The 25978-nt window shown below is 32.5% G+C and overlaps 5 protein-coding genes and 1 non-coding gene across 9 annotated transcripts; 4 read left to right on the forward strand and 2 right to left on the reverse strand.

Annotated features, from left to right (window-relative positions):
* The first annotated feature begins 2 nt into the window (after nucleotides 1-2).
* On the forward strand, nucleotides 3-8188 carry LOC101500559 (probable N-acetylglucosaminyl-phosphatidylinositol de-N-acetylase). Of its 2 annotated transcripts, none has more exons than XM_004504661.4 (10): nucleotides 3-303; nucleotides 417-477; nucleotides 1509-1579; nucleotides 2325-2389; nucleotides 3339-3383; nucleotides 3485-3565; nucleotides 3706-3773; nucleotides 4479-4527; nucleotides 4634-4794; nucleotides 7779-8188. In XM_004504661.4, the coding sequence occupies exons 1-10, from the start codon at nucleotides 195-197 to the stop codon at nucleotides 7843-7845; spliced, it is 777 nt and encodes a 258-aa protein (XP_004504718.1). In that variant the 5' UTR covers nucleotides 3-194; the 3' UTR covers nucleotides 7846-8188. The 2 variants fall into 2 exon arrangements, with proteins under 2 accessions (XP_004504718.1, XP_004504717.1); XM_004504660.4 differs by having other exon boundaries at nucleotides 54-303; nucleotides 4476-4527.
* Nucleotides 8189-12030: 3842 nt separating this feature from the next.
* LOC101501084 (tubulin beta-1 chain) lies at nucleotides 12031-15071 on the forward strand. The gene is made up of 3 exons (XM_027335805.2): nucleotides 12031-12722; nucleotides 12858-13127; nucleotides 14170-15071. Exons 1-3 carry the CDS (start codon nucleotides 12329-12331, stop codon nucleotides 14838-14840), a joined length of 1335 nt encoding a protein of 444 aa, XP_027191606.1. The 5' UTR covers nucleotides 12031-12328; the 3' UTR covers nucleotides 14841-15071.
* Nucleotides 15072-16297: 1226 nt separating this feature from the next.
* LOC113787420 (U4 spliceosomal RNA) lies at nucleotides 16298-16448 on the forward strand. The gene has a single exon (XR_003473924.1). It is a non-coding gene; the product is annotated as a U4 spliceosomal RNA (small nuclear RNA).
* On the reverse strand, nucleotides 16322-16796 carry LOC101512429 (uncharacterized). The gene is made up of 2 exons (XM_073369428.1): nucleotides 16782-16796; nucleotides 16322-16452 (listed from the first exon to the last, which is right to left on the reverse strand). The coding sequence occupies exons 1-2, from the start codon at nucleotides 16794-16796 to the stop codon at nucleotides 16351-16353; spliced, it is 117 nt and encodes a 38-aa protein (XP_073225529.1). The 3' UTR covers nucleotides 16322-16350.
* Nucleotides 16797-19577: 2781 nt separating this feature from the next.
* Nucleotides 19578-23144, forward strand: LOC101501399 (dihydroceramide fatty acyl 2-hydroxylase FAH2). Of its 3 annotated transcripts, none has more exons than XM_027335824.2 (6): nucleotides 19578-19775; nucleotides 20115-20175; nucleotides 20293-20385; nucleotides 20811-21113; nucleotides 22118-22264; nucleotides 22794-23144. In XM_027335824.2, exons 2-6 carry the CDS (start codon nucleotides 20122-20124, stop codon nucleotides 22914-22916), a joined length of 720 nt encoding a protein of 239 aa, XP_027191625.1. In that variant the 5' UTR covers nucleotides 19578-19775; nucleotides 20115-20121; the 3' UTR covers nucleotides 22917-23144. The 3 variants fall into 3 exon arrangements, with proteins under 3 accessions (XP_027191625.1, XP_027191624.1, XP_004504720.1); XM_027335823.2 differs by having other exon boundaries at nucleotides 19578-19751; XM_004504663.4 differs by lacking the exon at nucleotides 19578-19775 and adding an exon at nucleotides 19812-20046.
* Nucleotides 23145-23459: 315 nt separating this feature from the next.
* LOC101501713 (monolignol oxidoreductase AtBBE-like 13) lies at nucleotides 23460-25486 on the reverse strand. Its single transcript, XM_004504664.4, has one exon. The coding sequence runs from the start codon at nucleotides 25475-25477 to the stop codon at nucleotides 23837-23839; it is 1641 nt and encodes a 546-aa protein (XP_004504721.1). The 5' UTR covers nucleotides 25478-25486; the 3' UTR covers nucleotides 23460-23836.
* Between the last annotated feature and the right edge of the window lie 492 nt (nucleotides 25487-25978).

Below are 25978 nucleotides of genomic sequence, written 5' to 3' on the forward strand. Positions count from 1 at the left end.
AATAAGTAATAAAATTGCATTTATAATATCGACTCTTAAGTATGAAGCCTGTGATCCTTTTCTCGTACCTTCATTAGTCTTAAATTCCTAATTCCCGCGACCTTACCTTGAAATTGAAATCTGAGAAAAATAAAAATGCGATGCAATGTATTTTGAACACTCTTCGTTGAATAGGTGTTGCAAATTCAACATTCATGGCCCTGTTTCTCATAATCGCTTCTCTCTTTTTTCTTTGGATTATTTCTCTATGCAAAATTTTCCTTCTCCCCCGCGCCCCTTTCACCAAACATTTCACGCTAAATGGTACTCTCTCTCTCAATTTGTTCCTTACAACTACTTGTGTTCCATTTTATCTCTCATTTCATTTCACTATTAAATTTTTTTTTAATTTCGTTTTCCTTAATTTTGATTTTCAGGTAGAGCTCTTCGGAAGAGAAATGTCTTGTTGGTTATTGCTCACCCTGATGATGAATCCATGTATGTTCAAAACCTAATATATTTTTTTTTTATGTATATTTAAAACCGCTAATGTTGTGAATTTTTTAAATTTGTTGATGACATTGATTGACAAGTTAGTTAATGACTTTATGTAGTTTTGAATTTGAGATTTCTAATAAATTTATTTATTTATGCTACCTTATTTGTGGTAAACACCTGCTTTGGTTTGGTCAAATTAGTTGTAATTAGTGTTCCTTTATTCATTTTTTGTATATCATTTGAAGAGAAATAGCATGTAAACATTGGTGTGTCTCTGCTTATAACCCATTATTTATTGATCAGATGTTGTTTACCTATCAGTTATGTCAAAAATAAAGGCTAATAAGAATTGGCTGAAACAAGTTATATGAAGTTCAATGTCCAGTTGAATCCTATATTTATTCGGGGATGGTAACAATTTTGTTTGAGCAAAGTTAACTTCCAGAAATCAGTGAGAAATTTGGGAAATAACTTTCGTGTGCCTTTTCATTAAATTAGAGGAAATTTAAAGACTGATAGTAATGTTCCAGCTCATCCTATCATTATGTAATTATAACTAATTCCTTTACCCACTCAAACAAATTCTAGTATGTGCGACTGCGAAATGAATTGAATAACCTATTTTGCCCACTCTAATGTATGATTCAGGCATTCTGGACTTCAACTTCTCAAGAAAATGCCTCTTTATTCTTCCTGAGGCTTGCCAATGAATTATGACAAATTCTAGAACTTTATTCCTTCCATTTTATTTGGTGTTTCATACATTATTTGTTCGGAAAATGGGATACAAAAAATATCTTCTGGATTTTATTCATCATCGTACTGCTGAGGCTAATCCTGAATACTAACTAACTAGCTAAATAAACAAACCTTGAAAACTTAGTCCCTAATCTAAATTATACAAAATTGATTTCATGTTAAACTTAAATGACAATTTCTTTGCATGTGAATCTAACGGTTTTGAAGTTTATATTTTCAAATTTCTTCATTATGATTTCACATTGTCTTGAAATTTTATTCCATTTCTGCAGGTTCTTTACTCCAACTATAAATTTTCTGACAGCAAGAGGGCATAATGTTCAAATACTCTGCTTATCTAATGGTGATTAGCTTAGATAATCTGTTTGCCTTGTAATTTATAGCAGTTATGGTTTATGTGTGTTTATGTTGATTCTTGTGCTTTTTGCATCTTCAATGTATAGAAATCTATATTATTTATGAATCATATATTGCCACGTCATATACATCCACACGTTGTCAATGATATTTTGCTAAAATTGATACCGTGCAAAAAAAAGTCCAATATTATTGATCAGATGATAATAGACATCAGTGTTATCAAATAGCGACCATGACTGATTGCTGCAGCGGGTTTTCTGCCAACTGCTATGCTCAACTTGTGATGGATGGCGGCACCGCATCATTTTATGGCGGAATTGGCGGCTTAACTCTTAAGATGACGTCTCTTTGCTTTCTGCCATCTGCAGTAAATAACAATGATAGACATATATGTTATCATCAAACTAATAAACTATAGTAACATTATGAATCTGATTTTACTCTGAGCTGCACAATGCAGGTTAACTATTGTATGTTTTCACTGTTTGCTTGCGACAAGAATTTCCTATTTCTGTTTATTTGCTTTTCGATAATTCTATTTAAAGGCCTTTAAATTATGGAGGATTTAATTTTGCAAGTGAAAGATTTATGGCTTGAAATTTTCGTGAATGTTCAATATGGGATTTTTGATGTCACAAAATCAAAGATTCTACCTTAAGCTTTATGAATGATTAGACGTTTATGTTTCAATCCTTTAGATAGTTCTTTTTGTTACTATTTTTCTGTAGGTGATGCAGATGGCAAAGGAAATGTCAGAAAACAAGAGCTTTTTCAGGCTTGTGCATCCCTCAAGGTGATTTACAAAGTAGCTTGAAAATGACGAGGTTTCAAACATAAAAGCTCTTGTTACATACTCCCTAATTATAAGACCTTATTTCACTTTTTCTTTTTCCCTTAATATAAGACCCTTTTCCAAATTTCACATGCATTAATGATGATTTCTTTACAAAAATGCCTCTATTTAATTTACTATTGGAAAATGTAAATTATTTTTTTCTCTCTATGAATAATTGTAGGGATAAATATGTGAAAGCAACACACTTTATGGACAAATTTATTACTAGAACTACTTTTCTTATTGTGTGTAAACTTTGTTGGAGGGTCTTTGTTAGGAACCCAAGAATTGGATTTCAAAATAATTTGAGGAAGAACACTAATATTTAGAAAAAGATTAGAAATAATAGGAGATAATCTCTTCAAGAACAAGATACACAAGAGCGGATACGCTCCTCAAAGGCGAATGCACCCTCAACCGGAATACCAGTTAAGAAAATTCTAATTTGGAAAAAGATCCTTTCTAAGGGGAAGAGAACATTTATTTATAGGTTCTCTATACAATAGGATAAAAGAGATAAGGATCAATCAACTCTAGCCTAAGAAATAGGAAAACAGAAACAGAACACTAACAAACCTAAAACAAAAATAGAAAATAACTAACAGACGTACAAAAGCTCCTATCTCCTAACTACTCTATTAACTCATAACTACTCTAATTTCCCTTTATTCTATATCCTAACAGTCTTACAATAAGGGGCAGAGGGAGTATTAAACATTGCCTTGTCTCGCAAAAACTTTTTATTCTTAGATCATTTAGTACTTAATAGTATCCTTAGAACAAAACTTTATTGGGAAACATGGGAAATTTGGAAGCCTTTTGTTTGATGATGTTATTTACATAAGTTAAAGGTTGTCTCTATCTAGCAATTTGACAAGGGAAATGTTTTTATAACATTGGTGCACAGGTTCCAATGCAACAAGTGAAGGTTGTCAACCATCCAGATCTGCAGGTTTTGATCCAATAGGTCTATTAGAGCTATAAAATTTAGTGTTACTAAACATTTTTGTTAGTTCCTTATATTGCCATTGTTTATCTTGTTGTTGTAAGTAGGATGGTTTTGGTAAAGTTTGGAACCATAGCTTATTGGCAAAGATGATTGAGGAAGAAATAATTAGTCATTGCATTGATATGGTAAGATCCTGCCTCTGTAAACAAAGTTTGAGCCATGAAGCTTTCATTTGTGCTGCCATAAGCATCTTTTAGCGGATTACTATTTCGGTTTAAATTATATCTTTGAAGGAAACACTTCACATTTATCCCTTTTTCCCCAGATTATTACTTTCGACAACTATGGTGTCTCAGGACATTGTAATCATCGCGATGTGCATTATGGAGTCTGGTAAGCTGAAATTTCATGTTCTACTATTGATTGATCAATATCGAAGTACTACAACTGGAAACATATATAACGCTTATACAATCTAAGAATTATTTTACTAGATATAATTTTAGAACTAAAATATCAATAAACGAGTCGTAATGGTGTGCATAATACTAAGGTCATTTCCCCACTCCCTCCTTTACCATGATATGATCCCATTTTCATCTGTGTGGTGCTATTTTGTCCTTGTTATCAAAAGAGTAGCTTAGTCCGTCTACTTAAAACAGTTTTAAGACTCAAATCATCCTGAGTAGCCTTTCGAATTCCTGTCAGTATCTCTTTTAAACATAGTTAAGTTTTATTTCAAAAGCTCCTGCAAGCTGTAGTGGTTCAGATTATACCATCATGTTAAATTTGATATTGATGTTTGACCATGCATGCCTGTGGTGGTAATCGTTTAAATTTTATGAGCAATGTTTCTGTTTATTGTGTCTTGCTGATTGTTAGAATTGTCGTTCTGGATTCTTTAACAGTTCTCTTAGTCCTCACTCATGTGTGTGATCTCTCGCACACTATCCAAGCTAATGAAAGATTATGAAGTTAAGTGCAGGAAATAGATTATTTTTACCTATTTAGATTTGATTCAGTAGACTAATCGCATCATTTTCTTTCATTCTTATGCTGCTATCACTGACTTCAAAAAAAAATCCATGTTGTAAGCAGCAAGCTACTACATGATACATCACGAAGAGATATTGAAGTTTGGGAGCTTGTATGTTTTTGCTTTCTTAATTTTATTCTCTCATCTTATTTGCTCAGTTGCCTTATTTGAATTTGTTCAAATTGACTTACTCTCCGAGTGTTTTCATTATTCTCAGGTAAGCAACAACATATTGCGCAAATATAGTGGCCCAATTGATATATGGTTGTCCATGTTTTGGACAATGCTTCCCTCAAGTGTAACAATGCAGTGCTTGGTAAATGAACATTCACGTAGAAGTTTAATTGCTATGGCCCAACACAAAAGCCAATGGGTGTGGTATGCACTCTTTACCCTTTTTTAATATAAAAGGGGCAGAATTATGTGGTATTTCTTATTGATTATGAAACTGATACAGGGAGGTATATATAGAATACAAGTAATTGAATATGTGCATTAATCTAGCCTAAAAACAAGGAAAAAAAATAAATTCCTATAAATGCTGTAACTGCTGCCTTAATCTATTTACATTTAATTTATATAATTGCTGGCTACTGCACAGTTAGAATCTGATGAGTCTGATTTGAAATGTGCATATCTTCAACACTCCCCCTCAATCTGGGTGGTAGATGTCTATCATACCCAGATTGGATCTAATGCTTTCATACATATTTCTTGGAAGGGCCTTGGTTAGGATGTCTGTTGTCTGCCTGCATGATAGGACATGATCAACACTAATAATCTCATTGTCAAATTTTTCTTTAATAAAGTGTCTATCAATCTCCACGTGTTTTGTCCTATCATGGTGGACTGGGTTCTTTGCATTGCTTATTGCAGCTTTTTGTCACATCCAAATATTTTCAAAGGCATGGATGTAAGGATACGGCTGGTTGAGAATAAGGCTGGAGAGTGGAGTGAGGGTTGTTAAAGTTGAGGACCCATGAAGGCATTTTGTTTATGAGGTAGGTTGCAGATAGGATAGCTTCTCCCCAGAATTGATTGGGTACATTTGTAGCTATCACGAAGGATCTTGTTACTTCTAGGAGTTGTCTATTCTTTCTTTCTACAACCCCATTTTGTTTTTGTTGAGGTGTATCTATACACAAGCTCTGGTGAGTGATTCCATGTTTCTGAAAGTAGGAGTTTAGTGCAGAATTATAGTACTCTTGGCCATTATCACTCTAAGCACTTTGATTTTACATTGAAATTGTGTTTGCACCATGTTATGAAAAAACTCAAATATCTTACCAACTTCTGATTTTTCCTTCATTAGATAAGTGATCTTCTATAAAGGTTACAAACCATCTTTTGATCCGGTAACATTGCTGACTCGTGATGGTCCCCAAACATCATTGTGAATTAGCGAGAATGGTTGGGAAGGTTTATAGGGTTGAGGTGGGTAGGGGTTGTGTATGTTTGGATAATTGACAAATTTCACATTGAAACAACTTCTGGTTTTTATTGAATAATGTAGGAAACATTTTTTTCAAATACATAAAATTTGGGTGGCCTAGTCTATAGTGCCACAACATTGCAGAATTTTCACTACTCATAGGAACTGTTGCACAAGAGTTGGCCTTTAGCTTGGAGTATATAGAATCCAGCACGTTCTTTAGCATTGCCAATCTTCTTCCCCAACTCCAAAATCTGAAATTCACACGTGTTAGGGAAGAATAATTTCGTAACACACTTCTTCAAATCTTTTGTTTAGTTTGCTGATGGACAGCAAGCTACCGTCAAGTTTAGGCACAAAAAGTACTGAATTTAGGGTAATATTTTATGAGATAATGACCAAACCTTTACCCATCACCTTAGAAACAGTACCATTAGCTATTGGAACTGTAAATTTATTTTGACATGGAGAATAATTATTAAACATAGTTAAATCTACAGTCATGTGGTCAGATGCTCCTAAGTCAACAATACATGAGTTTGGTTTTTCTTTGCTAGTGTTTAGGGCATGCAAGAATTTACCTTTTTGTGCCATAGTAGCTGTACCACCAATTGTTTGCTGCAACATTTTCTGTAAAGCTTCCATTTGCTCCTTGCTGAATGGGGATGAGTCAGATTTTACCTCAGCTGTGTTCCCTCTGTAGTCCCAGTTTCTTGTTTGTTTCGCCTCTGTGGGCATGCCATGAATTACCCAACATGTGTCTTTGGTGTGACCTGGTTTCTGCGTGGTCACACCAGGCCCGAGTTTTCTTCTGAAATGGGCGAGAGTGATATTCCATTGCTGCCATTGCTGAGCCTTCCATGGATGGGGCTACAATGGATTTTCCAAGCATCACTTTGCTCCTGCTTTCCTCCCTTCTCAATTGTGAGATTGCTTCCCGAATTTTTGGAAGGGGTTTGGTTCCAAGGATTATACCACTACCTTCATCAAGTTATGTGTTCAGCCCCAAAAGAAATTTGTAAACTCTATCATTCTTCACTAATTATTTGTACTTGTTCTTATCCTCGGTTCAACTCCATTCAACTTCATCATATACATCAAGTTGTTGCCTCAGACTGCTGAGTGTATTAAAGTATTCTGTGACTGACATATAGCCTTGTCGCAAATCATGGAGTATGCTCTTTATTTCAAACACAGCAGACGTATTGTCTACCTTGGAATATGTTTCCTTCACTGCATACCACATCTCCTTGGCTGTGTCTAGTCCGTGAAATTTTCCCCAATTTCATTGGTCATGGTGTTGAGCAGCCATGACATTATAGGCTGTTTTCCAACTGCCATTTTTTGAGTTTGGGATCTCCTTTATCTGGATGTGATATACCCTTCTGTCCCTTTTCCTTGAAGGTAGATTCTAATTGACCGCACCCATTGATTGTAATTTTGGCCATTCAGTTTGTGACCAGTGATAGGAAGAGCATGCCCTTCAACCAACAGGCTGGCTAAACCTTCTGGTTTGGTTTCTTCCATAGGTGGCAGCACTAGTTTTAGGGATGGTTCAGATCTTGTGCTCTGATACCACGCAGAATTATGTGTATTTCTTATTGATTATGAAACTGATACAGGAGGTATATATAGAATACAAGTAATTGATATGTGCATTAATCTAGCCTAAAAACTAGGAAAAAATAAATTCCTATAAATGTTGTAACTGCTGCCTTAATCTATTTACATTTAAATTATATAATTGCTGGCTACTGCACAGTTAGAATCTGATGAGTTTGCTTTGATATGTGCATATCTTCAACAAAACGTATCGACGTGACAAAAACTGAATATCAGTGGACACTTTACATGATTTTTATTGTGAAGCTGTAGGCATTGCATTAGAAAACATTTTTTTCTCATCTAACAATTGATTTCATTTCTGCAGGTTCCGCAAGCTTTTTGTTATCTTGTCTAGTTATACCTATATGAACACTCTTAGAAAGATCAAGTGAAGTTACAATTCTGAAAAAGTTGTGTTGCTTGTGAGATTAGCTTTCAGTTGTTGCTGTTCTATTTGGATCTGGATGGTTGGATATCAAACTTCTATTGGTTCAAGCTATTCATTCCATGGATCTGTCTGTGGTCCAATCTCCAGTGGTCTTTCCACTTTCTCAACATGATTGAATGAAATCACTGCTTATTTTCTTCAAAATATCCTAGATGCATGTTTGTTAACTGTGTCTAAGTCAGATTTTGCTTGCTTAGTTTGTAATTATTTGTACTTGTAAAGTAGCACAATAACTTTTCCTTTGCAGCGATATAGTTCAATTTGGATGACTTTTTTTAAAAACCAAACTAATCAACATTGCAAAGTAGTTGAGGAAGTTAACTCTTTGAGCCCAATTTTCATGTTTTAATAAATAAATTTCGGTGAAATATTTTAAATTGTCAAAAAGGAAATACTTGTTAAATTTTAATAATGTAAAATTAGTAAAACAAAAATTTGTGAACAGGATATTACTCGAATAGGGTAGGAGTAAAATGTGAGGCAAACATACTCATTTCAATCCAACTTAAATTTCCAAAATTAGCTTTAATCCAACGAGTTTGCAAACTATTCCAAAGATACCTCTATCTTCAAGAATGTCGTCCGTGAGGCACCCGTTTAACGTGGTTGTATTTAAAAATTTTACTTCCCTTCATTTTAGATAACAATTTAATTCCTAAGTTTAATTTTCACGCATCAACTTTAATAAGAGTTTTAAAAACCATGATCAATTATACGGAAATATATGGATGACTTTATAATTAAATGTAACAAAAATAAATATTATTAATAATTTAATATTTAAGATTAATTAATAGTGTAAAAACTCTTTACACTAACGATTTATATAAATTAAGTTTTTTAATTCACATATATTTCGTCATACATTGTTAGTGTAACAAATTTTTACATTGTCATTTAAATAATACCGTTAGATCATCGTTAGAGTTTTAATTTTTACCACAATTACCTCCAAAATAATGTTTATGGAGAATCGTAATGTGTTGATTGTGTAAAGAGTGTTGTGATTGATAGATCATTTATATAAATGTCTGAGATTTTGTCTAGTCTTAACTAGAAAATAGTTACAAAATAATCAAAGCAAAGCCAATGGACATTTTTTCAACAATCTTTTTTGTTTGTGTATTTATTTTATTTAACTATTATTCTAATGAAATTCTTTAAAAAAAAAAAAACACTACAACTTCGTGGTCAACTTAATCAAAGATCATTTCAATGGAAAATCATGAATTCCACATATAACCAAAACAAATCATCACATAGAAAAATATATTTTCAATCAAATTAATTTAATTTTTTCATTTTATTATTAAATTAATTTTACGTGTAAAAAGACGTCATCTTAAAATATCATCAAATAAGCTCTACATGCAGTCTATAAATTGATTGATTTTTTGATCGATGTGACAGTCAAACACACTAAACCTAGATGTGGCAGCTAGGCAATAACCAAAAGTTAAATTAAAACTTAAATGTAAACACTACACTTTCTATTTTTATACTTTCATTTTATGCATTTAATATTTATTTTATTATGATAATGAGAGTAAACTTATATTACTATCTATTTAAGCTTGAATTTGTGTTAATGGTGGAATTCTATTGTTGGAGATAAAATTTTATCTATATTAAAAAATGAAAAAATAATTATGATGGATATTTATGTTTTTAAAAATAAAATATTATATGTATATATATAGGCATGGCAACAGGACGAATGGGGTGCGAATTTTGCCTCTTCCGCCTCCGCACTCGATTAATCGGGAAAAACCTGCACTCGCCTTCGTTTTATAACGGGCGTAGAATTTAGACTTCCATTGCCGCCCGCAATGAGGTTCAGGTTTTCCAGCCCACATCCGCACCCGTTCATATATATATAAAATTATAAATTTAAAAATTATATCTATTATAATTAATAAAATAATTGTTATTAGATAATTATAAAATAAGAAAATATATTTTCTATACAAATAAGATTATAATTTTTAATATTTAAAAAAATATCAGGTATATTCAATATGTATATATATATAAAATTTTAAAACTACGTAAATATTACTTGTGGGGTGGCGGCGGATGCATGGTGGATATCTATTACCACCTCCACATCTATCTCTGCCTTTGAATTTTAATTTCGGAAAAAATTCATATATGCACCCACCCTTAATCAAAGTAAATTTAAGTGAATATTCGCATATTATATATTGTGATGCATATATATATATATATATATATATATATAGGATGCTCCACTGCTATAAATATTTTTGTCATCCTCGTTTTTTTGTCATTTAATGTTTCTGCCGGACGGGATATTAAATTGTTTCCGTCCTAATTTGCCTTCAAAGTGCATCATAAAAAATTTACTACGCATTGCCAATCGAAGCATGCATGAGTAAGCATCAAACCAGACAAAAGGTATTGACTTTATAAAGTCTAAAAACAAACGAATTTTTGTACGTATATATATATAAATTAACTAATTTATATTACATTGAAATTTATATATTATAATATTTTATTTATTATTTTACTTTTAAGAGATGGCATTTCTATCGTACAATTTTTATAGTAGAAAATCGTATTTTTGAGATGCGAGCATCTACAATTTTATGCAAAAAAATTAAAAAAATAAAAATAAAAAATTATAGATAATTACATATTAAAAATGCGATCTTGTACTGCAGAAAAAAAAAGTTATATTTAATATTGTCATAAGATGAAAATGCGACCTCCTAAAAATAAAAATAATAAATCATTTTGATGTATAAATTTTAATGTATGATGTATTAATAATTTTTTTAAAAAAGAATGAATATATATATATATATGAAAAAGAAAACCAAAAACAAAAGGAAATTGTTCAGTTTTCAACGCCTGACCTCACAAATATTAAAAGGTGAACATCTCTTTATTTTAGAATTTTGATAAGTAATCTTTTGGTCCTTGAATTTTAGTCTTTTTAATGAAATATATATTAAAAAATAATAAATTTGTATTAGTTTAATATTTTTATTCGTTATTTATTGGATAAAAACAAATTTATTTAATATATATTTTTGAATTGTTAAAAGATATAAAAAGAAAAATATTATCAATTATATTTTAATTTTATAAAAGAATTAAAATTATAGAAAAATAAAGTAAACATAAAAAAACCAATTATTAGGACGGAGAGAGTATACTATTAATAATCATGTGGAACAAAAATCAACCATTTGAAGCTATCCCATTTTCCCTTTAATTAGTTTTTAAAATATTTAATTTTGGATTAGATTTAATTTATGGTAATGCTATCCACATTTTTTCTTGGATATCAAGAATTCTCTATATTATAATTGTTTGAAAACAAAGCAACTGCCAACTTGTTATACCTTTTTGTGATTGCAATATATCTGGGAAACACTTTAAATATATTAACATTAACATCCACAATTAAGTTTCGCCATTTGGAATTTTGGATATCTAAGTGGGAACAAATCAATATTTACGGAAATTAAAAACATAAACCAAACTAAAAGAAAATAATTTAATGACAACTTCTAAATGAAGAAAAAAGTGTGTGAACTATAAAATTTTAATAAATAGTCAAGTTAATTTCTTCTTAATTTATTTACGTCAACATTAATATATTGTATATTTAAAACCGATTAAATCAATATATATTTAAAATATAAGTTTTAAAAGTTTTGATGATATTAAATCTATAATATAATCATTGATTCAATAAAGTCATATTATTTAATTATCCGTCAATTAGTTTAATAGTACAAACCAGATCAATTTACAAATGTAATTCAGAAGTCCTTAATTCAATTGTTTTCTCATCATCATTTTAATTAATATTAATAGTTTGGTTTGTAAAAAATGTCAATAATTTGGATAATAAAACTTGGGATTATAAATAAAAAATAAGAGGTTCTGATAGAACTTTGAAGCCATGACAACAAATTGGCGCCCTTTAAACCAGCTTCCACCTGGTGCCACAAGCAGGGTATTATTCATTTCATTTTGAAATATATAATAAAACAAAAATTATTGGTTTGGTATGTTTGACCACAAAATCAGTTAGTAGTAGTATATTTTTAGAAGAAATAGCACTAAAAAACAGCGAGAAAAAGAAAGGATTGGGTGGTGGCAGAAGAAAAACAGAGACAAAAAAAGCAACTGATGATGATGATGAAAATTGGAATGGACTTGATTGAAATTGAAATAAAAACCAAAACGACAGCGAAAAGAAAGAAGCAGTACCATTGATTATGACCCGTCATGAATAACCCTCAAAACGACACCGCATTCAACTACGCCTTTAAATTCTCCTAACCAATCATAACCACGCTAAATTTCTCTCTCGCTTCGCACTTCGCCCTCTCTCCTCTTTCTCTTGCTCTCTCCATTTTCCCTCGCTTTTTCATTTTCCCGAGAAAATGAGAGAAATCCTCCACATTCAGGGCGGGCAGTGCGGTAACCAGATCGGAGCCAAATTCTGGGAAGTTATATGCGACGAGCACGGCATCGATCACACTGGAAAATACAGCGGAGATTCCGATCTTCAGCTCGAGCGTATCAATGTTTATTACAATGAAGCCGGTAGTGGAAGGTACGTTCCACGCGCCGTTCTCATGGATCTCGAACCTGGAACCATGGATTCTCTTAGATCCGGACCTTTCGGTCAGATCTTCCGCCCTGATAACTTCGTTTTCGGACAGTCCGGTGCCGGAAATAATTGGGCGAAAGGTCATTACACGGAAGGCGCTGAACTCATTGATTCCGTTTTGGATGTTGTGAGGAAGGAGGCTGAGAATTGTGATTGCTTGCAAGGTATCATCAGTGTCTCTTTCAATTCAGTTTTCAATCACTCTTTTTTTATTAGTCTTAATTTGGCTCTTGTATATTGTTTTAGGGTTTCATTGAGGTGTAGTTTATGTGTTTGAGAAATTTGCGTTGTGTGAACAGGATTTCAAGTGTGTCATTCATTGGGAGGTGGAACTGGCTCTGGCATGGGAACGCTTCTTATATCGAAGATTCGTGAAGAGTATCCAGATCGTATGATGTTGACGTTTTCTGTGTTCCCTTCACCTAAGGTTTCTGACACCGTTGTGGAGCCTTACAATGCCACACTTTCTGTGCATCAGCTCGTTGAAAATGCAGATGAATGCATGGTCTTGGATAATGAGGCTCTCTATGATATCTGCTTCCGTACATTGAAGCTTGCCACACCAACTTGTAAGTTTCTCGTTTCTTTCCTCTGTTTGAATTTTACTGCAGTTTGTGCTGTGCATTTTTGTGTTATCGCTGTACTCTCTCCTAAATGAATTATTAGCAAAATTGACCAAATTATGCATATAAAAAAATATTGTTGATAGCATTTAATGTATGCTTTTCCATTAAAAACGTAAGGCCTAAATTGGCTAATAAATTGGATTATTGGAAATGTAAAAAATTAAATTAAATTAGGAATCAGTTAAAGAATTTATCATTAGATAGGAGGTAAGTTGTTGATTTTTGCTTATAATTCAATTTTGCTTATAAAAAAAAAAAAAAAAAAAAAAAAAAAAAAAAAAAAAAAAAAAAAAAATTAAAAATTTTTTGTTTTTTTAAAAAAAAAACCAGTTGGAAATCGCCATTTTGGAGTAGGCCTTCCTTAAGGAAGTCGCCATTCCAAATGGCGACTTGTAAGGGAAAATTTTTTTTTTATAAAAAAGGGCATTTTGGTGTTTAAATTTAAAAAGGAGATATATTGGTGTTTAAATTTTAGAAAGAGGGTATTGGAAAAAAATAGCCCACAAACTCAGCTTAAGTAAGATAATTTAAAAAAAAAGACATAAAGTAAAAGTTATAGTACATTTGGTATATTTGAAAAGGTAACATTTTAAAGAGAATTGAGCAAAGGAGATTGTTCGTTCTGTTTTATTTAAGAGCCAATGATGATCTTACTGTTAATGATGTTGGGTTGTTGTTGATGGCAATGCAGGTGTTGTTATTAGCTTGTGTATAGATAAAGTGTTGTGTTAATTAATGATTGATATAGGGATGCAGTTGACTTTTACATTTACAATTTAAATTAGCATTATGTCATCATGGTGGTGGGGGGTTTCTAGTGGATTTTTAAGCATTGTACGTTCTCACTCATAACTGGTGGTTATGGTTGTTGAAATTCTGTAATCATTTGGATTTTGGGTCGCTTTTACTAAATAGAGTGTGCATTTATCATTTTAGTTGTATGTTTATGTTCCATTCTTCATTTTTGTCATTTTTGCTCTTGCAGTTGGTGACCTTAACCATCTCATTTCTGCTACCATGAGTGGAGTTACTTGTTGTCTACGTTTCCCTGGGCAGCTGAACTCTGATCTTAGAAAGCTTGCTGTGAATCTTATCCCATTCCCTCGTCTGCACTTCTTTATGGTTGGGTTTGCACCCTTGACATCAAGAGGATCCCAGCAGTACCGCAACTTGTCTGTGCCTGAATTGACTCAGCAGATGTGGGATGCTAAGAATATGATGTGTGCTGCAGATCCACGCCACGGTCGTTATTTGACTGCTTCAGCAATGTTCCGTGGTAAGATGAGCACCAAGGAGGTGGACGAACAGATGATAAATGTACAGAACAAGAACTCTTCTTACTTTGTTGAATGGATACCCAATAATGTCAAGTCTAGCGTGTGTGATATACCACCAAAGGGTCTTAAGATGGCATCCACTTTCATCGGCAATTCAACATCCATTCAAGAGATGTTCAGGAGAGTTAGCGAGCAGTTCACAGCTATGTTCAGGCGCAAGGCTTTCTTGCATTGGTACACTGGTGAGGGAATGGATGAAATGGAGTTCACTGAGGCTGAGAGTAACATGAATGATTTGGTGGCAGAGTACCAGCAATACCAGGATGCTACTGCCGACGAGGAAGAGTATGAGGAAGAGGAAGAGGAGGTTGGTGCTTAAGGCTCTCTTTGTGAGTTGTCAAAGTTGTTTCAAACAGCAATATGAATGACTTTGGACGAGTTTAATTTGTTGAGAATTCAAAATACATTGACTTGTTCATGTGGTGTTGTATGAAATTGAGGTCATTGTATAAGTTGGATTTTGTGATAATGCTTCTGTTATTAAATCATTCGATATTTTACTAGGAAGATGATTATATATACTATCAACGTCTGGCAATTCCCGTTTCAATTCTTTAATGATTGGTTTGGGCTTGGGATTTAACACGAATTCATACTTTTGTTATTTTCATTTAATTAGAATAGTATATGTAATGGATACGAGCAGAGTGAAATGAAAAAAAAAAAGAAATATAATAGGAACTACCACTTTATTATTTTGGTATTTTAATTTAACGATGAAATAAACGAAGAATAAATTTCATTTCATGGATATGCAGAGAATTGGATGGAATATTATGAAATTTGTTTCATAGTGTTTTACTTAATTATATTCTGTTCAAAATTATTTAAATAATGAAAATGTTAAGTTTTAATAATTCTATGTGGCTTTTATTTCATTTTATCCCTTTCCTTTTGTATTTGTTATGTATTCTATCCCTTTCTATCAATTCAAGCCTTTGCATATTCTATTTGCCTTTTATTTCATTCTATCCCTTAGCTTTTGTTTGGACTTGAAGGGAAAACGGCGTTAGTTAGTTCTTGATTAATATAGCCATCATCTAAAGTATCGTATTGCACATTTGACACATATAATTATCTTTCGTGCATGTTGTCCATTATTCAAGCTATTTCAGGAATGATTTACAATAGAGCTGGAATACAAATGTTTATGATTTCTCCTTCCTTCCATTTTCATTGGTGATCTAGACACTAGAAAAATTCAATTTCACTCACTTTTTTGTCATCGGATATTCACACAACCAAATGATATGGCAGTAAATGAGTTATTAAATAACGACTTCCTGCATAAGATAAAAATGACGAGGTGAGGCACACATGCCAATATGACGACTCACACTTTAGAGATGAACGTTAAAAATTTGAGTGATAAAATTTTACATTAATCATAATGAACTAACCGGAAATAATATAGACAAAAGATTAAACTTACAAATCTAAAGTTTCTACTTGGTTTGTTCCTTTGATAAAGGACAACTACATAAAAACAGAAAAATGTCTAGTCTGCAGAAGCGTCGTTGCTATATTGTGTTTCTTTTGTGAACTTCTGCAGCTCGTGAGTCGTGAGCTTGTTTGTATATGTATGTGGGTAATAATGCCAGATTTTGATTGATTGGTGTTAAAGCTATGAATGGTGAATGTTTGGTGATAATCATTGAAACAATTGGATTCATCACGAGTTATCAGTCAACATTTCACAAGGTCCCACATTGCTAAGTTGGAAACAAAATGTGACAGAGAGATGTATATAAGCGGAGCTCAATATTGTTGCTAATCATCTTTGCGCTTGGGGCAATGACGCAGCTAGTGAGGTTCTAACTGAGGCGCGTCTATTGCTGGTTGAAAACTATTTCCAAACCCCCTCTTAGGCCTTGGTTTATCTTTGGCCTTTGAGAATTTCTGGAAGGGCTCCTTTTGGGGTAAAGCCCTACAATTTTAGTTCAAAATTTTGGTGAGGAAATGTAGATTGGCTTTGTTAGTCTTTTGGTTTTTTTTATCTTTTTTTTTTCTAATTTCATTTTGCTTTTATTAGCTATCTGATTGACTTGATGAATACTCCTCGTATGAAAAGCAATATTCAGTGAATTATTCATGATGGCAATTAGACTAAATTATGAAAAGATAATTGGATTCTCAATTGTGACAAATTAGATTCTAACTTATGTCTTACAATTTCTGTTAGTGAAGAAAATTTTTCTATTGCATATTATAACATAAATGATAATTGGGATTGGACTAAGCTGAATGATCTCCTCCCAACCTTCTCAAACTCCATCTTATGGTCACATTGACATTGCTAACTGGTTGATGGCGATTGACGGGGTTTTCAGCATCAAGACTCCGCAACTGTAATAAATGTTTTATCAAGGGGTTTTCTGCAAAGTTTGCTCCACAAGTTCTATTTTTGTATGGGTGATATATCCATGCTTCGGAATTTGACCGTCTATATTTATTAGTTTCTCTCCAAGAAAAACAAATAAATGTGTATACATGCTAGCTCAAGTGGTTTATTTTGCTCCTTTTACAGTTACTATTATTGAACATTTTGTTTTTTATTTACATTCTCTTTTAATGTTTGATGTTGGAAATTCCACTTACCAGCTTTCTTTGACTTATAATATAAGATCTTTCTTTATAAAAAATAAAAATCTAAAAAGAACCTATATTTTAGTATAATTCAATTTTGTGTGTGTGTAAAATATGCTTGTAAATTGGGACATAAGACATAAATTTTGAATATTCTACATGTTTATAAGCCTGATTTGGGAAATTACAATAAGTTTATAGAGCAAATTTGTCCACCTTAGATTTCTTAAAATTGCTCAGGAAATACATAATCAGATAGAGAAAAAATGTGTTTATCTAAAAATACACATTTAGACGTTATAAGAGTTTTTTTTAGACGTATACTTTTGAAATGCATTTGTAGGGTGGAAAAAGTTCCTAAAATTGCTTTCTAAATTTCTCTTTAGCTATTACAGTAATGAAAGCTCAATTTAATTTTTTGGCTAGAAAAAAAGGTGGTCCAATTATTGACTTATACTTGAATTAATTTAAGATGATTCTACATGCAACTCCACAGGAAAAAGACAATTTTATCATTTTAAGTATTTATAATAAATTTTAAAATTGATAGTTTCGGAAGTTTTAAATTTTTGAAATAAGGATTACATTTCGAAAATTTTGAAAAATTTCGAAAGTTTTCAAATATGGAAAGTTTTGAAATTTTCCTATTTCGAAAGTTTTGAATTATTCGAAAGTTTCAAAAATTTTAGAATTTTTCGTTTCAAAACTTTCGAATATTCTGAATATTTGATGTTTCGAAACTTTGAAATTTTCGAGTGCCATTTATTTTTTCTTTTGAATATTTTGAAAGTTTCGAAGGTTAATGAAATTTTTCTAAAGTTTCGAAAGAGAGGTGAAAAAAAATGAGAAGTTAAAAAAATTAAAAGTTTTATAGACAATTAAAAGAACAAAATTGTATTTTCCACGTTAATCAAATGAGTGACATGTTTAGGTGTTTGGTGGAGAATATAATCCTCTTAATCTAACTCACGAATTGAACAACCTGTAGCCATCTCAAACCAAAGACCCAAATGATCTAAAGTCACTAAAACAACTGTTGTATATTTCAATTAAAAATAAAATTTTTACTTCATAAAAAATTTTAATTTTTTTATTTAATAAAAAGATGTAAGATTCAAATATTTTTAAAATTAAAACATATAATATTTTCTAAATTTAATTGTTTTAACAATATTAAATCAATTAAAAAAATATTTCATAACATCAATTATATTAATTTAATTTAATAATATTATATTAAAATTTAAAAAAATTCGTTTTATACCTATTGGGCCATTTCTACTTCTAGTTAGAATGTGAATTTGAATTTGGAAGAATTCATTTTGAACTAAATTCACTTATTAATCGACTTGAAGACATAATTTGAGCGGCGGTGATTTTTCTTCCTTTAAATTCCTAGGTATGCAACATCTATCAAATAATGAATGAGAGGTGCACTTTTGTTATGTTGGTGTGGTCCATTTTCCGTTAACTCCAACAAACCACTTCACCGCCGCCGGAGACTCCGAGTTTGACTACCGATAGAAACCTTCGTGCAAATAATAGGGTTGTGAATTCGGGTATTGAGAAAAGCGGTGTTGGTTTGGCTTCAAAAACGGTTCTTGTTACTTTTTTTAAGAGAGTTAAAAGAACGCCAAGTTGAGAGTACAAGCAGTGAAGGTGGTTCAACTAATAATGTTGTTGAAATAAAAGAGGAAATATTGGATTATGGTGTTTGCCTGTTTGGTGAATGTAGTTTTCCATGCAAGGCTCAGCTCATCCGGTAGGGACTGCCCTATCCAGGGGGACCATGCTAGAGAATATTTTCCAATAGGGACGGCGGAGAAAGTTCCTTCGGGTAGTTTGGGGAGAAAGTTCAAAATTTTTATATAATATATTACTAGAATAAATAAATAAAGACATTAGTAATCGATCTCAAACAATTGATTAAGCGATTTTTTTAATTATAACATTTATAATTGTTTAGGAGATGAGATGACGAAATCAATTACTCTTATTTACTATTAGTATAAAACTAATTTATATTGAAATGTGTATGACCTATTATTTTAATAAATAACTTCATATAGAGTTAAGTTATATTTAGGACAATTTTCTCCCTTCCACTAAAATTTCGGTGTTTTTAAGGATTCAAAAATTAAGCAGTGTAAAATTCCATTCTAGTAATGAAAAATATAAAATTAATGATGTTACCAAAATTTAATTCAATAGTATTTTATATTCATTTTAATTTTTTAGGAAACATTAGGGTGGAATAGCCATATATGACTAATGAGATGTTATATTGGGTCACGTAAAAGCAAGCCCACTATAATTTTGGATCAGCCAATTCCCATGTAACCGGCTTTAGAAGAAAATGTTTAGTGTTGCGGTTCAAATTTAAAAAAGAGTAATTCGAATGTATGAAAATTTAAAATGACCACGGAGCAAGTCATTGGAGCATAAATTATTTTTGTTTTTCTCAAATTTGTAGTGTTTAGTGACGATCCTACTGTATAAAGGGACCAACGAGCTAGAAAAAAGAACATTTGGGGGTTAAGAAAAAAAGGGTACAAGCTATATTAATAGAATAGAAGCAGCGATGTTGATTTGATTTGGTACGAATTTACCAAAATGAGAGAACGTGCTGAAAGGTGGAGAGGAGGTTTGATTAGTTAAAGGAATAGCTGTAATTTGCATTCTATTCTGAGGCTGTTTTTCTCTCTGTTGTTTAACCTGTCTTTCTATGGATCTCACGTCCCATCCATTCCCCTAATTATAATTATTTTAATTATAATTAGCTTATATATAATAATAATAATAATATCACTTCACATCATTCACGAATCCACATTACAATTCAAAACGAACTTGGGAGACTTAAGACTCTCTCTCTCTCTCTAACCCTTAACGCGAAGGAGGGAGACTTAAGATTTCTCATCCTCTTCTGGATCTCCTAGGTTAGATACACCTTCATTGCATTTTCCACCTTCTGCTTATGCCTTTATTAATCCTTTTTCTTTTTCAGTTGCAAGATGGTGGTTGCAAATAAATATGTTGTTGATTTGAATAAGCCCCTTGTTTTCCAGGTAATAAATTAAACCTCACATTACAATTTATTCTCCTCAAAACTTACATGCCTTCTATTATCACTGCATTACAATTTTATTACATTTTACAATACTGTGTTAATATTTGATTCACAGGTTGGGCATCTTGGTGAAGCTTATGAAGAGTGGGTTCACCAACCTATTATAAGCAAGGATGGCCCTCGTTTCTTTCATAGCAGTTTCTTAGAGGTACCTGCATTTTCCTTTTCAGAATTTATTTTTGTACAATCAAATTTAGACAACTTTCCCAAACACTTTTTAAGGAGTTAACACAGTTTAAATTGATAGTTAACATATATACTAGATGTCCAAACTCATTAACCACAAATTTGCATCTGTGGTTAACCATAATTTTCAAGTGTTCAATCTACGTATAAATTTGAACACCTGAAAATTGTGGTTAGTCATGTCTAATTTTATGGTTAATGAAGTTATGTCAATGATTAATGAGTTTTGAAACCTGATATATCTATTAATCATAACCCCACATATTTAAACTGTGTTAACCACTTAGATTGTTGTTGCAAAAGTTGCCCAATTTTACTTCTTCAAATAGCAAAACTCCTTTTATTCATATATGACAATTAATAAGAGTTTTGTGTGTGTTGGAACAGGTACTCACGCGCACTGCTTGGTGGGTGATTCCAATTGTTTGGGTGCCAGTTGCATCTTGGTTTATTTATAATTCATTCAGATTGGGACTCCCTATTCATCAACTCCCTCTTTTCGTAATTCTTGGAATTTTCGTATGGACATTGGCCGAATACTTGTTGCACCGTTTTCTTTTCCATATTCAAACTAAGACCTATTGGGCAAATACCTTGCATTATCTTCTCCATGGCTGTCACCATAAGCACCCTATGGATAGCTTAAGACTTGTTTTCCCACCAACTGCAGCCACTTTAATAGCCCTGCCGGTATATACCCTTTCTACCTTTTTTTAAACTTATTATTATTATGGATGTCTAATTACTATTTCAAGTACCATTCATTCTATTTTGTCTCTGTGTTATGTAGAAATGATGCATTAGTATTCTGATTTGTAGGTATTGTCTTTTGTGTGTGATTTGTGCTTATTAAGATTCAAAATTGTGATGTTAATGAAGGATTTCAAAAGTCATTGTTTAGTAGGAAGGGATAAATGGAATATATAGCAGCCTTAGATTTTGTTATAGATGGAGTTCAATTGAGGCTGGTATCAGAAGTACTATGTTAATTATGCAGTTAGTACTCATTATAAATGCTGTAAAATTTTGTGGATGTGTTGTAATATTTGACAAACTTTTAGGTTATATCAAAGTCTGTTGTTTATGTTTTATTTCATGAAGGAAATTTTATTAAACAAGAAAAGATGTCATGTTAGGGTCAAATGCAGAGGTTAAGATACCCTCATGTAATGCTATCAAACAAGAAAGACACATAATTAAGCTAAGTTTATGTCAACTATCAAGAAGTAAAAGTGTAAAACATGTGTTTGTTTTGAATGATATGCACTCTAAGAGAAACAGCTCTTTATTATTAGAGGAGTGCAGTGCATAAGTAGTTATTAGAAGAACTGTTGACATTGACAAAATCTCATTAACCATGAAATTATATTGGTTTATGTTTGAAGAGATCTTTTCCCCTCTACCTCCACGACAAATTGTTTAAAAATATCTTTATAGTATACCACCCCCATCCTCTAGTATAAGCTCCCGCAAACAATGAAAAGCCTGCTTAACTTCTCCATCCATAATATAGTTTGTAGTTGTAGCTTTCTTTTGAAAATGGCCAAAAACTTCTTGACGTTTTACAAAATGATTGATTACATTTATGCGATATTGGTGAAACGTTGAGATGCTTATTAATTACCAAGTATGCTTATAAGTTATAAAAAGAGGTTCCATGAATTGAAGTTAGCATTTTTTTCTGCAATGTTCAGATCTGGTCCGTAGTGAAGCTTGTATGCCCTCCTTCAATTGCTCCTGCTGTGTTTGGAGGCATTTTGTTGGGCTATGTAATGTATGATTGTACCCATTACTACTTGCATCATGGTCAACCGAAGAGTGATGTGCCCAAAAATCTCAAGGTATAACCACTTCCCCTTCTTTAAATTTGGATGACAATCAAATTGCAGTTCCTTAATCCAATGTGTTACTTAGCAAAATCATCTTGTCAATTAATTACTGTTGCATAGTACTATAGTTTACCACAATCAGACATATTAGTTGATCAAAATTTGGTCTTGTAGCATTTACCAATATTTAATTTGATTAGGAATTGTTTAAATTCATACATGGTTATTACTTATGCATTCTTTTCCATTTTATTTATACTTATGAGTCTCTCAAACTTGGGTCACAAAACGTAATAGCATTCTTCTCTCAACTATTTTTTTGAAATTTGGATTTTCTCATTTTCTTTAGTAACAAGAGTGACTTTTTTGGTGAAAGAGATAAACAGCTCCTAAACAGAATATGATGGTGCATGCGTCTTTCTTTTTTGAACATGCCATTGTATACTCTTGTAGCGTTGAACATTCTATATGATGCATTAGCAATCATTCAAATCTTGCAAGCCTTAAAATGATAAGTAGTTGTTCCTTCCTTATTTTGCAGAAGTACCACTTGAATCATCACTACCGGGTCCAGAACCTTGGCTTTGGCATCACTTCACCACTATGGGATAAGGTTTTTGGAACTGTTCCTCCACCATCAAAGGCGGATGCCAAACGTAGATAAGTTATAGTTGAGGTTACCATTTGTTCATTGGTTAATTATAGCAAATTGTGGAGTTCAGACATAAAAAGTCAAGAATTCATGCTTGTAATTGTCTAATTTTCTTTTCTCCTTAAATTATGTTTTTTGAGGGTTAATGCACCATCTTGTGTCGAACATTATGTACAAATTGATAATATGTATCAAATTTATATAGTAGATAATAACTCTTGCTAGTCCTTTCTCTTTTAATTTCGCCTTACAGCATTCCTTGTTACTTGGGATAGTTTAGTGTAGGTTAACATCTAGTTTCAAAGTTAGGCAATGATGCCATTGATGAAATGCAATGACAGATCAAAATAGTCTACCGGATTTTGTTAAAATTGATGTTATATATGGTAGCATTAGCATATAAATTCCATGCTATTTACAGTTATGCTTATCAAGATCCAAACGGTTACAATGTGTCACGTTGTAGCTTGCTACACAATAATTAATGGAGGGAGACTTCACTAACAAAGATGATAACTATATGCTTAAGACAAAAACATGATGGCAAATACTAGGTGATAATAACTTTGTCCCATCCATATTCCTTTTTTAAGGGAAAATATTAAACATTAGCAAAATATTTGAGAATAAAATTACAACTTCACTGTACTAATGCTTTCACTCCTAACTGAAGTGCAAACACACCGGTTTATTTATTTTAAAAATAGCACACTATCATAAATCTGCAACATCCCATGTTCTTATCAGTGCACTAAATGTGCACAATATTGAACAGAAATATATGCATACTATCTATCTTTACTCTTCAGTTAATAATACAAACATGTAAACAATTTAACTTAACCATATTTGTGATAATGAAAATTGATCTAGCACCCTAGCCTTAAGAGAATGCTGTACTGTGCCCTTTGATCTTCTCTTCTATTTGCCTTTTACACTCTTAGTGGAGGGATGCTCTGCTCATGCCTAAAGAAATTAGATGGATCAACTTTAGTTTTCACCTTCACTAACCTGTTGAAGTTACCTTTGAAATACCTATAACCCCAAGAGTTATTAGCCACTGAAAGGCTCGTGCAGTTCTTTTGGTTCATCCCTATATCCAAATCTCTATAATTCACATAGTTTTCCCTTGGATACTTTGATGCATAAGGAGTCATGTAGGAGTAAAATTTCCTCATCCAACTCATATGTTTTGCCATATTCTTTTCTCCATCAATCCATCCAGTTAAATACTGAATTTTGTAAAGAGTTCCTTTTCTGTGAGGGAAAGGTGTTGCGGATTCTTCAATCCTACTCATCATTCCTCCATAGGGATTCCAAATCATTAAAGGGCCATCGTCCTGAAGAAAAACTTTCCATAGGGTATTGAGAGAAGTTTCTGGTATTACCTGCCTCACAAAATCTGATTTAGCTTTGAAGTAAGCCTTGGATGTTGGTTTTCCTTGGAGCAGAACTTCTGGGGGTGTTCCGTTGGGATAGCCAGCAATATAAAGCACAGATTTGATCCAACTAGTTTCCAAACAATCCTTTCTTGTCAAACCTAATTCGGGAAAACTATGCTTCATAACTTGGAGAAGTTTGTTAGCTCCACCAAGAAATAGAGCATTGTAAGAAGTAGTTACAGTTCTTTGACCTGGAACACTACTATTGCCTGGTTGAATAAGGACTCTGATGAAGAGATTCTCATCAATATTTGGTGCCACTTGTTGCCATCTATAAAGAAGTTTGTTTGCTCCTTGTTCTAGGCTCTTTGTTACTGTGAAAACTGTCACGGTTTTCGGGACCGGAACCAACTTGATCTTCCACCAGAGAATAACTCCAAAGCTACCTCCTCCACCTCCTCTTATTGCCCAAAATAGGTCTTCTCCCATTGCTTTTCTGTCAAGAATCCTGCCATTGGCATCAACGATTTTAGCATCGACGACATTGTCAACACCGAGGCCATACTTTCTCATCATAGAACCATAAGCACCTCCTGTAATGAGGCCACCAACACCTATGGATGTACAAAGGCCTGCAGGGAAGCCATGGACTGCACTTTTCTCCGAAATTCTGTAATAGACTTCACCAATAGTTGCACCGGTTTGAATCCAAGCGGTGTTGTGTGGAATATCAACATTGACTGCACGAAATTTAACCAGGTCTAGGATCATAAACGGTTTCTCAATAAGAGAAACATAAGAAAGCCCTTCGTAGTCGTGCCCTCCGCTACGTACTCTCATATGAATACCATGCTGTTTTGCACATATCACAGCTGCTTGTACTTGTGACTCATGGAATGGTGTGAATATGAAATCTGGTTTTGGTACTGAAGGCAACAAGTACCTTAAATTTTGAGCAGTGGACTCAAGGATTGAAGTGTAGGAGTTATTGCTAGAAGTGTAGATAGTAGAGGGAAATTGGTTTGAAATTTGAGAATGAAGTGATAGGCAATTTTTGAAAGTTTCTTCAATTGGAATTGAAGTGGAGAGTGAAACTGATAACAGAACCACAAAACATGCTAAGAGGGACATCAGAAACTGCATGTTTTTTTTATCTGTCTTTTCACTTGTGATAAATTGTTTCACTAACATGTTAATATATACTATTTACTACTTCCTAGTTCCTAGTGCTAGTTTTATGGCAATAATATATATACGTGTCATTGAGCTAAGACAAACGTCATGTAAATGAATAATTCAATTTATAAGGTCCACTTATTCCAGTAGTGTAGTTGAAATTATTGAATGTGGAAAATTTCAGTATTTGACTTGCAGTATGCACTATTGGATACAATTCAGACCCTGATATTATAATCATGTGAAGCAAACGTGTTCTTTCCTACATGTAAAATTTTTTCTTCCCACTACCAAGTGTACTGCAATTGTATATAATAGATGCCAATATCTAATCATGGAGTTCTGATGGAATGATTTTGACAATAAATAAAAGATGCTTTTCAATTATTTTTATTTTCTTCTTCAGGATAATGTAAACTTTACAGCATATTATAATGAATTTATTTACTTTAAAGAAAGGAAACAAGCAGAAAAGATGTTCTTTGACAACCATATAATTTATAGGCAAGCTCACAA

Source organism: Cicer arietinum, chromosome 6 (genome assembly GCF_000331145.2).
Source record: "Cicer arietinum cultivar CDC Frontier isolate Library 1 chromosome 6, Cicar.CDCFrontier_v2.0, whole genome shotgun sequence".
Taxonomy (NCBI): domain Eukaryota; kingdom Viridiplantae; phylum Streptophyta; class Magnoliopsida; order Fabales; family Fabaceae; genus Cicer; species Cicer arietinum.

Excerpts from the sequence above, each read along its gene's own strand:
- LOC101500559 (XM_004504660.4), top strand. The coding sequence starts at position 195 with ATGGCCCTGTTTCTCATAATCGCTTCTCTCTTTTTTCTTTGGATTATT. Across the intron at positions 304-416 it reads CAAACATTTCACGCTAAATG|GTAGAGCTCTTCGGAAGAGA; the intron begins GTACTCTCTCTC and ends TTTGATTTTCAG. Across the intron at positions 4,528-4,633 it reads ATATTGAAGTTTGGGAGCTT|GTAAGCAACAACATATTGCG; the intron begins GTATGTTTTTGC and ends CATTATTCTCAG.
- LOC101501399 (XM_027335824.2), top strand. The coding sequence starts at position 20,122 with ATGGTGGTTGCAAATAAATATGTTGTTGATTTGAATAAGCCCCTTGTT. Across the intron at positions 20,176-20,292 it reads ATAAGCCCCTTGTTTTCCAG|GTTGGGCATCTTGGTGAAGC; the intron begins GTAATAAATTAA and ends TTTGATTCACAG. Across the intron at positions 20,386-20,810 it reads TTCATAGCAGTTTCTTAGAG|GTACTCACGCGCACTGCTTG; the intron begins GTACCTGCATTT and ends GTGTTGGAACAG.
- LOC101501713 (XM_004504664.4), bottom strand. The coding sequence starts at position 25,477 with ATGTTAGTGAAACAATTTATCACAAGTGAAAAGACAGATAAAAAAAAC.
- LOC101501084 (XM_027335805.2), top strand. The coding sequence starts at position 12,329 with ATGAGAGAAATCCTCCACATTCAGGGCGGGCAGTGCGGTAACCAGATC. Across the intron at positions 12,723-12,857 it reads GAATTGTGATTGCTTGCAAG|GATTTCAAGTGTGTCATTCA; the intron begins GTATCATCAGTG and ends TTGTGTGAACAG. Across the intron at positions 13,128-14,169 it reads GAAGCTTGCCACACCAACTT|TTGGTGACCTTAACCATCTC; the intron begins GTAAGTTTCTCG and ends TTGCTCTTGCAG.